General features: G+C 45.9%; 1 protein-coding gene across 24 annotated transcripts in view; it reads left to right on the top strand.

Annotated features, from left to right (window-relative positions):
* LOC139381442 (EBF transcription factor 3a) overlaps positions 1-12,500 on the top strand; it is a 229,777-nt gene that overhangs the window by 214,918 nt on the left and 2,359 nt on the right. For 4 of the 24 annotated variants that reach the window (XM_071124961.1, XM_071124963.1, XM_071124967.1 and 1 more), the window contains exons 13-15: positions 1,945-2,122; positions 5,252-5,434; positions 6,206-6,403. In XM_071124961.1, coding sequence (XP_070981062.1) covers positions 1,945-2,122; positions 5,252-5,434; positions 6,206-6,403 — 559 coding nt within the window. Of the gene's footprint in view, positions 1-1,944; positions 2,123-5,248; positions 5,447-6,205; positions 6,404-12,500 lie in introns of all 24 variants that reach the window. The other 20 variants (XM_071124976.1, XM_071124977.1, XM_071124959.1 and 17 more) reach the window with 10 other exon arrangements.

A 12,500-nucleotide genomic window follows, 5' to 3' on the forward strand; every position in this document is an offset into this window, starting at 1 on the left:
ATTCCACAGTACTACATAGAGCCATGACCACATGGAACTCTATTCCACAGTACTACATAGAGACATGACTACACGGAACTCTATTCCACAGTACCACATAGAGCCATGACTACATGGAACTCTATTCCACTGTACTACATAGAGCCATGACTACATGGAACTCTATTCCACAGTACTACATAGAGCCATGACTACATGGAACTCTATTAGACAGTACCACATAGAGCCATGACTACATGGAACTCTATTCCAGAGTACTACATAGAGCCATGACTACATGGAACTCTATTCCACAGTACTACATAGAGCCCTGACTACACGGTACTCTATTCCACATCAAGTAACTCATGCAAAGTGTAAAATTAGATTTAAAAAACAGATAAAAAATAACACCTTATGGAACAGCGGGGAAGCAACACACACACACACACACACACACACACACACACACACACACACACACACATGACAACATACACACTATACACACACGTACACATGGATTTTGTGTTGTAGATATGTGGTAGTAGAGTAGGGGCTTGAGGGCAAACACTTAATGTGTTGTGAATTCTGTTGTGAATGTATTGTAATGTTTTTAAAAAAACGGTATAAACTGCCTTAATTTTGCTGGACACCAGGAAGAGTAGCTGCTGCCCGGGCTGGAACTAATGGGGATCCATAATAAACCCCAGGAAGAGTAGCTGCTGCCTTGGCAGGAACTAATGGGGATCCACAATAAACCCCAGGAAGAGTAGCTGCTGCCTTGTCAGGAACTAATGGGGATCCATAATAAACCCCAGGAAGAGTAGCTGCTGTCTTGGCAGGAACTAATGGGGATCCACAATAAACCCCAGGAAGAGTAGCTGCTGCCCGGGCTGGAACTAATGGGGATCCATAATAAACCCCAGGAAGAGTAGCTGCTGCCTTGTCAGGAACTAATGGGGATCCATAATAAACCCCAGGAAGAGTAGCTGCTGTCTTGGCAGGAACTAATGGGGATCCACAATAAACCCCAGGAAGAGTAGCTGCTGCCTTGGCAGGAACTAATGGGGATCCATAATAAACCCCAGGAAGAGTAGCTGCTGCCTTGGCAGGAATGAATGGGGATCTATAATAAACCCCAGGAAGAGTAGCTGCTGCCTTGGCAGGAATTAATGGGGATCTGTAATAAACCCCAGGAAGATTAGCTGCTGCCTTGGCAGGAATTAATGGGGATCCATAATAAACCGCAGGAAGAGTAGCTGCTGCCTTGGCAGTAATTAATGGGGATCTATAATAAACCCAAGGAAGAGTAGCTGCTGCCTTGGCAGGAACTAATGGGGATCCATAATAAACCCCAGGAAGAGTAGCTGCTGCCTTGGCAGGAACTAATGGGAATCCATAATAAACCCCAGGAAGAGTAGCTGCTGCCTTGGCAGGAATTAATGGGGATCCATAATAAACCCCAGGAAGTGAAGCTGCTGGGATCCATAATAAACCCCAGGAAGAGTAGCTGCTGCCTTGGCAGGAATTAATGGGGATCCATAATAAACCCCAGGAAGTGAAGCTGCTGGGATCCATAATAAACCCCAGTAAGAGAAGCTGCTGGGATCCATAATAAACCCCAGGAAGAGTAGCTGCTGGGATCCATAATAAACCCCAGGAAGAGTAGCTGCTGGGATCCATAATAAACCCCAGGAAGACTAGCTGCTGGGATCCATAATAAACCCCAGGAAGAGTAGCTGCTGGGATCCATAATAAACCCCAGGAAGAGTAGCTGCTGGGATCCATAATAAACCCCAGGAAGAGTAGCTGCTGGGATCCATAATAAATACAACTACCATTACTGTAACCTTCATATCTGCGTATGTGTTCAAATACACAAGGTCACAATGAGACAACATGTTTAAATGTTAAAGGCAAATATACGGATCCCTTGTGACGCGTCCTCTCCTCTACTTTCAGGAGATCATCCTGAAGCGAGCGGCCGACATCGCCGAGGCCCTGTACAGCGTCCCGCGTAACCACAACCAGATCCCCTCACTGGGCAACACGGCGTCGCACGGCGGCATGATGGGGGTCAACTCGTTCGGCAGCCAGCTCGCCGTCAACGTCTCAGAAACATCACAGGGTAATGACCAGGGTATGTGGCCGTGGGGACCTCCCAAATGGCTGCCTATGCCCTTCATATTGCACTACCTAGGGGAAAGGCGTGCACTATATAGGGAAAGTAGTTCACTACATAGGGGAAAGTCGTGCACTATATAGGGAAAGTAGTGCACTATATTGGTAAAGTAGTGCACTATATAGGGAAAGTAGTGCACTACATAGGGGAAAGTCGTGCACTATATAGGGAAAGTAGTGCACTACATTGGGGAAAGTCGTGCACTATATAGGGAAAGTAGTGCACTATATTGGTAAAGTCGTGCACTATATAGGGAAAGTAGTGCACTACATTGGTAAAGTAGTGCACTACATCGGTAAAGTAGTGCACTACATCGGTAAAGTAGTGCACTACATCGGTAAAGTAGTGCACTACATAGGGAAAGTAGTGCACTACATTGGTAAAGTAGTGCACTACATTGGTAAAGTAGTGCACTACATTGGTAAAGTAGTGCACTACATTGGTAAAGTAGTGCACTATATAGGGAAAGTAGTGCACTACATTGGTAAAGTAGTGCACTATATAGGGAAAGTAGTGCACTACATTGGTAAAGTAGTGCACTATATAAGGAATAAGGTGCCATTTGGGACGCGCCCCATGAGTGAAGATAAGCTGCGACAACAACTAATCTAGCTTTACCCTTTAAATATTACCTGGCCGGCTCTGACTCTCTGCTTGCTGCTTCTCTATCTTCTCTTGCTGGATCTTATAACTGATCCCTGGGGGCTTGACGCTGTCACTGCCTCCCCTGTTCTGTTTGCCTGCCTGGCTCGGCTGGGAATGACCCGCCGACCCACCGAACGCTCACCACTATTCACTTAGCAGCCGCCTGGGATGATAATACTTAATAATATCTCTTCTGTGTTGCCACTGCTAAGATCAGGGTTTATATCTCTTCTGTGTTGCCACTGCTAAGGTCAGTGTTGACATCTGCTCTGTGTTGCCACTGCTAAGGTCAGTGTTGACATCTGCTCTGTGTTGCCACTGCTAAGGTCAGTGTCTATATATGTTCTGTGTTGCCACTCCTAAGGTCGGTATTTACTTCTGTTCTGTGTTGCCACTGCTAAGGTCACTGGTAGACCTATAGCTAGCTAGATGCTAGGAGTGTACACAGTTCTCACTGGTAGATCTATAGCTAGCTAGATGCTAGGATTGTACACAGGTCTTCCTGGTAGACCTATAGCTAGCTAGATGCTAGGAGTGTACACAGCCCTTCCTGGTAGATCTATAGCTAGCTAGATGCTAGGAGTGTACACAGGTCTCACTGGTAGACCTATAGCTAGGTCTAGGTATCAGTAAAGAACTCTCCTCACATGGTTGTCTAGGTATCAGTAAGGAACTCCCCTCACCTGGTTGTCTAGGGCTTAGTAAGGAACTCCCCTCACCTGGTTGTCTAGGGCTTAGTAAGGAACTCCCCTCACCTGGTTGTCTAGGGCTTAGTAAGGAACTCCCCTCACCTGGTTGTCTAGGGCTTAGTAAGGAACTCCCCTCACCTGGTTGTCTAGGGCTTAGTAAGGAACTCCCCTCACCTGGTTGTCTAGGGCTTAGTAAGGAACTCCCCTCACCTGGTTGTCTAGGGCTTAGTAAGGAACTCCCCTCACCTGGTTGTCTAGGGCTTAGTAAGGAACTCCCCTCACCTGGTTGTCTAGGGCTTAGTAAGGAACTCCCCTCACCTGGTTGTCTAGGGCTTAGTAAGGAACTCCCCTCACCTGGTTGTCTAGGGCTTAGTAAGGAACTCCCCTCACCTGGTTGTCTAGGGCTTAGTAAGGAACTCCCCTCACCTGGTTGTCTAGGGCTTAGTAAGGAACTCCCCTCACCTGGTTGTCTAGGGCTTAGTAAGGAACTCCCCTCACCTGGTTGTCTAGGGCTTAGTAAGGAACTCCCCTCACCTGGTTGTCTAGGGCTTAGTAAGGAACTCCCCTCACCTGGTTGTCTAGGGCTTAGTAAGGAACTCCCCTCACCTGGTTGTCTAGGGCTTAGTAAGGAACTCCCCTCACCTGGTTGTCTAGGGCTTAGTAAGGAACTCCCCTCACCTGGTTGTCTAGGGCTTAGTAAGGAACTCCCCTCACCTGGTTGTCTAGGGCTTAGTAAGGAACTCCCCTCACCTGGTTGTCTAGGGCTTAGTAAGGAACTCCCCTCACCTGGTTGTCTAGGGCTTAGTAAGGAACTCCCCTCACCTGGTTGTCTAGGGCTTAGTAAGGAACTCCCCTCACCTGGTTGTCTAGGGCTTAGTAAGGAACTCCCCTCACCTGGTTGTCTAGGGCTTAGTAAGGAACTCCCCTCACCTGGTTGTCTAGGGCTTAGTAAGGAACTCCCCTCACCTGGTTGTCTAGGGCTTAGTAAGGAACTCCCCTCACCTGGTTGTCTAGGGCTTAGTAAGGAACTCCCCTCACCTGGTTGTCTAGGGCTTAGTAAGGAACTCCCCTCACCTGGTTGTCTAGGGCTTAGTAAGGAACTCCCCTCACCTGGTTGTCTAGGGCTTAGTAAGGAACTCCCCTCACCTGGTTGTCTAGGGCTTAGTAAGGAACTCCCCTCACCTGGTTGTCTAGGGCTTAGTAAGGAACTCCCCTCACCTGGTTGTCTAGGGCTTAGTAAGGAACTCCCCTCACCTGGTTGTCTAGGGCTTAGTAAGGAACTCCCCTCACCTGGTTGTCTAGGGCTTAGTAAGGAACTCCCCTCACCTGGTTGTCTAGGGCTTAGTAAGGAACTCCCCTCACCTGGTTGTCTAGGGCTTAGTAAGGAACTCCCCTCACCTGGTTGTCTAGGGCTTAGTAAGGAACTCCCCTCACCTGGTTGTCTAGGGCTTAGTAAGGAACTCCCCTCACCTGGTTGTCTAGGTCTTAATTGAAAGGAAAAACTAAAAACCTGCAGACACTAGGCCCTCCATGGAATGAGTTTGACACCCCTGCCCTACATAGTGCACTACTTTTGACCAGAGCTCTATGTTCTCTATGTTCCCTGTGGTCCCTGTGGTCCCTGATCAAAAGCATGGCACTAAATAAGGAATAGGTCGTCACTTTGGACATATAGTAGACTATTTATCTATAAAATAGCCCAATGTTGTGGTTCTACCTTCCCTAAGTCCTTTTCTCCCCCTCTCAACAGTAGGATACAGCCGTCAAACCAGCAGTGTGTCCCCTCGAGGCTACGTCCCCAGCAGCACACCACAACAGGCCAACTACAACACCGTTAGCAACAGCATGAACGGCTACGGCAACCCCATGTCTAATCTGGGAGTACCCAGTTCACCAGGCTTCCTCAACGGCTCCTCTGCCAACTCCCCCTACGGCAGTAAGTATCAAGGTAACGACACACCACCTCGACTTCCTCCGTGTCTACGAGTCTGAAACGCTTAGATTTGTCTTGATTTTTGATTTTTCTTGATTTTTGATTTTTCTTGATTTTTGATTTTCTTGATTTTTGATTTTCTTGATTTTTGCCTAACCCCCCCCTCCTCTGTTATTGTTTTGATTAGTGTTTGTATTTTTTTGGAATGTGTGCTACTGGATAAAAGGAGGGGTGACTCTGGAGGCTCTGGAGGCTGAAAACCCAAGACCCAATCAGACTTACAAATTTACACACAGAAAATAAATTTAATGGAAAAGTTTAAAAAAGTATGACATGGTGCACTTCCCCCAAAAGAAAATGCCAAAAATGATAGAAGCAAAGTTTTCGTGAGTGATTTTCCCCCAAGTCAAGAGTCTATTGTCAGATACCTGTTATCCAGAGTGGCCAAGGCAGAACATTTCATATCACAATCCCACAAACTCCAAATATGATTTGGAATTTTTTGTTGTTGTTATTATTATTACGAATTGGTTTCTTAGTTACGTAAATGTAATTATTTGTCGAATCCCATCCAAATTCTGATTTTTTTTTTTTTATCACAATCATCTTGATTTCTCCTGATTTCTTTCCAAATCTATATACATTTTGATTTGAAAAGAGGCAAGGCCTTATCAATTAATTTAATCAAATGAATCTAAAACATCTTGATTTTTGAATGATCTGTGCCGTGGTGAAACTCCTCTCTGAGTGGTGCTTATGTTTGCTTTATTGCAGTAGTGCCGTCGAGCCCCACCATGGCAGCCTCTTCGGTCAGCCTCTCTACAAACTGTAGCAGTACACACGGCATTTTCTCATTCTCACCTGCCAATGTCATCTCTGCAGTGAAACAAAAGAGCGCCTTTGCCCCTGTTGTAAGGCCCCAAGCTTCTCCACCACCTTCTTGCACCAGTGCAAATGGCAATGGACTTCAAGGTGAGCCGTCCTCCCCTCCTTTTACAGTGCCCTCCATAGTCATTCTGTCCTTCTGTTCTGTTCTGACTTGTTGGCCTACTGGCATCTCTCTGTTCTGTTCTGACCTGTTGGCCCGCTGGCATCTCTCTCACCTGCCTGCCTGCCCACCTCCACCCAAAACCATGGCAACCATGCACCACCAGCCTGGGTTAAAGGAGAGTACGAGTGGACATAAATGATATATTTGAGGATGGATGATGATTGCGTGGACGGATGGATGGATTGATGGGTACATTATGCCTGCATGTATGTGTTTATTTATTTATGTATGTATTTATCAAACCATTCATGATTAAGGGAAGTTAGGAGTCTCTTGGGGGGTTACTCTCCCCCCATATATTTTTTTTTGCATCATAATACCATAGTACAGCATACCAGTACATACGGGGTTGGGGTCAATTCGGATTTCATTTGTAAATTGCTCTTTAATTCCAATTAAAAAAATGTCTCACAGAAAGCAGAATTTGAAAAATAATTAGAATTAAAGGAAGTAGATGTAATTCAATTAAATTCCTTGAAATTGTAATAATTTATTATCACTAAAGGAATGCTCATTTTGACATCATGTATGGTTACGAATGCCATATAGCATATGGTTGAAACATTAACAAAATAAAATAATTATAATAATAATTCTCCTAAAACTATTTTAAATAATTACAGTGGTCTGGAAATATTAAGAACATGTTGTGGGTTGTCTATAAAAATTCAGGATGCCCCTTAATGGGGTGGCAGGTAGTCTAGTGGTTAGAACCAGGTAGCCTAGTGGTTAGAACCAGGTAACCTAGTGGTTAGAGCAGGTAACCTAGTGGTTAGAACCAGGTAGCCTAGTGGTTAGAACCAGGTAGCCTAGTGGTTAGAACCAGGTAGCCTAGTGGTTAGAACCAGGTAACCTAGTGGTTAGAACCAAGTAGCCTAGTGGTTAGAGCCAGGTAGTCTAGTGGTTAGAACCAGGTAACCTAGTGGTTAGAGCCAGGTAGCCTAGTGGTTAGAACCAGGTAACCTAGTGGTTAGAGCCAGGTAACCTAGTGGTTAGAGCAGGTAGCCTAGTGGTTAGAACCAGGTAGCCTAGTGGTTAGAACCAGGTAGCCTAGTGGTTAGAACCAGGTAGCCTAGTGGTTAGAACCAGGTAGCCTAGTGGTTAGAACCAGGTAGTCTAGTGGTTAGAGCCAGGTAACCTAGTGGTTAGAACCAGGTGACCTAGTGGTTAGAACCAGGTAACCTAGTGGTTAGAGCAGGTAACCTAGTGGTTAGAACCAGGTAACCTAGTGGTTAGAACCAGGTAACCTAGTGGTTAGAACCAGGTAACCTAGTGGTTAGAACCAGGTAACCTAGTGGTTAGAGCAGGTAGCCTAGTGGTTAGAACCAGGTAACCTAGTGGTTAGAGCAGGTAGTCTAGTGGTTAGAGCAGGTAGTCTAGTGGTTAGAGCAGGTAGTCTAGTGGTTAGAGCAGGTAGTCTAGTGGTTAGAGCAGGTAGTCTAGTGGTTAGAGCTTTGGGCCAGTAACCGAAAGGTAAACATCTTTTGTTCTGCCCCTGAACAAGGCAGGTAACCCACTGTTCCCCTGAACAAGGCAGGTAACCCCACTGTTCCCCTGAACAAGGCCGTTAACCCACTGTTCCCCTGAACAAGGCAGGTAACCCCACTGTTCCCCTGAACAAGGCCGTTAACCCACTGTTCCCCTGAACAAGGCAGTTAACCCACTGTTCCCCTGAACAAGGCCGTTAACCCCACTGTTCCCCTGAATAAGGCAGTTAACCCACTGTTCCCCTGAACAAGGCAGTTTAACCCACTGTTCCCCTGAGCAAGGCAGGTAACCCACTGTTCCCCTGAGCAAGGCAGTTAACCCACTGTTCCCCTGAGCAAGGCAGTTAACCCACTGTTCCCTTGAACAAGGCAGGTAACCCACTGTTCCCCTGAACAAGGCCGTTAACCCACTGTTCCCCTGAACAAGGCAGGTAACCCACTGTTCCCCTGAACAAGGCAGGTAACCCACTCTTCCCCTGAACAAGGCAGTTAACCCACTGTTCCCCTGAACAAGTTAGGTAACCCACTGTTCCCCTGAACAAGGCAGTTAACCCACTGTTCCCCTGAACAAGGCAGTTAACCCACTGTTCCCCTGAACAAGTTAGGTAACCCACTGTTCCCCTGAACAAGGCCGTTAACCCACTGTTCCCCTGAACAAGGCAGGTAACCCACTGTTCCCCTGAACAAGGCAGGTAACCCACTCTTCCCCTGAACAAGGCAGTTAACCCACTGTTCCCCTGAACAAGTTAGGTAACCCACTGTTCCCCTGAACAAGGCAGTTAACCCACTGTTCCCCTGAACAAGGCAGTTAACCCACTGTTCCCCTGAACAAGTTAGGTAACCCACTGTTCCCCTGAACAAGGCAGTTAACCCACTGTTCCCCTGAACAAGGCAGGTAACCCACTGTTCCCCTGAACAAGGCAGGTAACCCACTGTTCCCCTGAACAAGACAGGTAACCCACTGCCCCCCTGAACAAGGCAGGTAACCCCACTGTTCCCCTGAACAAGGCCGTTAACCCACTGTTCCCCTGAACAAGGCAGGTAACCCCACTGTTCCCCTGAATAAGGCAGTTAACCCACTGTTCCCCTGAACAAGGCAGTTTAACCCACTGTTCCCCTGAACAAGGCCGTTAACCCACTGTTCCCCTGAACAAGGCAGGTAACCCACTGTTCCCCTGAACAAGGCAGTTAACCCACTGTTCCCCTGAACAAGTTAGGTAACCCACTGTTCCCCTGAACAAGGCAGTTAACCCACTGTTCCCCTGAACAAGGCAGGTAACCCACTGTTCCCCTGAACAAGGCAGGTAACCCACTGTTCCCCTGAACAAGGCAGGTAACCCACTGCCCCCCTGAACAAGGCAGGTAACCCCACTGTTCCCCTGAACAAGGCCGTGAACCCACCGTTCCCCTGAACAAGGCAGGTAACCCCACTGTTCCCCTGAATAAGGCAGTTAACCCACTGTTCCCCTGAACAAGGCAGGTAACCCCACTGTTCCCCTGAACAAGGCCGTTAACCCACTGTTCCCCTGAACAAGGCAGTTAAGTTAACCCACTGTTCCCCTGAACAAGGCAGGTAACCCCACTGTTCCCCTGAATATAGCAGTTAACCCACTGTTCCCCTGTAGGCCGTCATTGTAAATAATAATTTGTTCTTAACTGACTTGTCTAGTTAAATAAAGGATAAATTAAATAATCTAAATATAACATATATATTTCCCAGAATGCATTTGATCAAACACTGGGAACAATCTAGTAATCTAGAAATCTTTCATGACAATGAAAAATACTGTTTGACTTCTTAAAAAACGAATATTTGAAATCTGGCATATATTGCTTGTTAATAAGTGGAACTAATTCTCAGTTGAATTAGTTTGATATGCTTTGAATTGTGTATTATAATTCCTTCAGTTCAAATGATGCTTCCTGTGGGTTTGTGGCCAGTTCAAATTCAATTCAAATTCATGGTTTGAATTCACTTCAATTCAGAAACTCAGAATTGAGCCGAACCCTGAAAGCCTGATAGATACAACATGTATCCTAAGCTGAGTACTGTAATGATAAACAAACCAATCACGTAAGCTATCCCATAGCTATCGTACTTCTGCCTTACTCACTGCAGCCCTAGGATCCAGCCCTCTTTTACATTTAATCTGAATTGTACATTGTATGCTTTAACATCCACAACCCCCCCCCCCTCCACCCATCCCCCCCACCCACCCCCCCACCCATCCCCCCCTCCACCCATCCCCCCTTCCACCCCCTCCACCCATCCACCCCCTCCACCCATCCCCCCCTCCACCCCCTCCACCCATCACCCCCCCCCCCCCCCCCCCTCCAAACTTCCCTCTGATTTAGCTGGAGTATTGTCCTCGGTTTAAAAAATAATAATCATGTTTTTTTTTCTGCTCTCGGTTAAAAGCGTACACATTTTATCCACTGTGTGTTTTTTTGCTAGTTGTGCAGTTTAACACCAAGACAACGTTACGCGACACAACACAGTCTGTATATATATATATATATATATATATATATATATATATATATATATATATATATGGCTTTTCTAATTGAGAAAAAGCAGAAACTCAACAGAAAATACAGAGGGAGTCATTGTGCAAGAAAAACACATCAGCGTCAACCAGTTTCCAACGAAAGTGTGATTCTGGATTTTGACTTTTCCTGCTCGGTGTCGAGGCCGACGTGTCGTGCTTGAAAACAGGTTTTAGTCACAGTGTGTACATCCAATATTAATAACGCAGAGAGCTAATGAAGTGGGAAATTAAAAGTTCATGCTGTTACATGTGTACACTTATTAATATGTAGTCTGCAGAAATTAATGAGGAATGCCTTGTCATCAAGTCCAACTGGCAAACTTAAAAGCATTCCAACCGTGACACCACAAATAAGTCCAAAGCACTGGAGAAAGAGGAAGGCCTAATTGTTAAAGTGAGTTGAAGGACCCGAGTATATCAATCTGCTTTCTTCTGGCAGCTCATCGGTAGGATACTCTCCCTAGCATCTGAACACTGCAGTTCAGCTATAGGATTCTCTCCCTAGCATCTGAACACTGCAATTCAGGGCTCCATTCAATCAGATCCGCTAGCCGATAACTGCATAGCGGTTGTGTTGGAGGTGGAACTGCATTAGAGTTGTCAAATCACGAAGCGGCTCCTAAAGCAGATGTTGCTATTGGCTGTAATGAGTTGTGTTAAAAGAAATCCTGCCTTTGGCTGTAATGAGTTGCATTAAATGAAATCCTGCTATTGGCTGTAATGAGTTGCATTAAATGAAATCCTGATATTGGCTGTAATGAGTTGCATTAAAAGAAATCCTGCCATTGGCTGTAATAAGTTGCATTAACATAAATCCTGTGCAGCCTTGTTGACGAGTTGGAACACTGGAATGGGAGTTGTAATCGACACCTTCATTCAGGGTGTTGAAAACGCTCATTATTTTGTTGAATGATTTTTCAATTTGCGGTGATTACTTCGTCCTACACTTTATCATCAACAAATCATCCGCTATTCGGGTGTCTGCTATCGCTAGTTCATTTGATCTGATTGAATCTAGGAGTCAGTATATATATATATATATATATATATATATATCTATTTCTTAGAAGTAGATGCATACCGAATATCATCATAGAAATGTATAAAATCGTATTCATAACACGCAAAACTCTAGAATTTCAGATTATGTGCACCTCAGATACCTTGTGATAAGACTTAAAAAGCTGTAAAATGCAGAGACCTGCTATATGGTAGAATGCCTTGCAGTAATGTTGGCGTAAAAAAAAACTACCAAGGATTTCAATTTGAGGGAACCTGAGAAGTGTCTGGTCCTTTGCTGGTGAGAGATAGAGAGAGAGAGACAGAGAGAGAGACAGAGAGACAGAGAGAGAGAGAGAGACAGACAGAGAGAGAGACAGAGAGAGAGAGAGAGAGAGAGAGAGAGAGAGAGAGAGAGAGAGACAGAGAGAGAGAGAGAGAGAGAGAGAGAGAGACAGAGAGAGAGAGAGACAGACAGAGAGAGAGACAGAGAGATAGAGAGAGAGAGCGAGAGAGACATAGAGAGAGAGACAGAGAGACAGAGAGAGAGAGAGAAAGAGAGACAGAGAGAGAGAGAGACAGAGAGACAGGGGGAGAGAGAGAGAGAGAGAGACAGAGAGAGAGAGAGAGACAGAGAGAGAGTCCTGGGTAGGGTATCTGACGTTAGCAGACGTGACCATGTTGTTTCTCAGCTGTCAGCCTGGACTGCCTCCTGGGACCTCAGGCCGCTGTTTGCCATTAACAAAACGCTAAAAGAAATATCACACATGTTGGGGAGACAGGATGCTTTTCTCCTGAAAATGTCAGAAAGCTCCTCTTTTAAAAAGTGAAGTCTTTCTACTATGTCATGTTAGAAAAGCAAATTTCACTCAGGCCCCTTCACCCCTACCCACTCCCCTACACACTCTCCCACTACCACCACCCCCACCCACTCCCCTACACCCTCTCCCACTAACCCCCAACCCCATCCACTCCCCTAC

This window comes from Oncorhynchus clarkii, chromosome 23, assembly GCF_045791955.1.
Source record: "Oncorhynchus clarkii lewisi isolate Uvic-CL-2024 chromosome 23, UVic_Ocla_1.0, whole genome shotgun sequence".
NCBI lineage: Eukaryota > Metazoa > Chordata > Actinopteri > Salmoniformes > Salmonidae > Oncorhynchus > Oncorhynchus clarkii.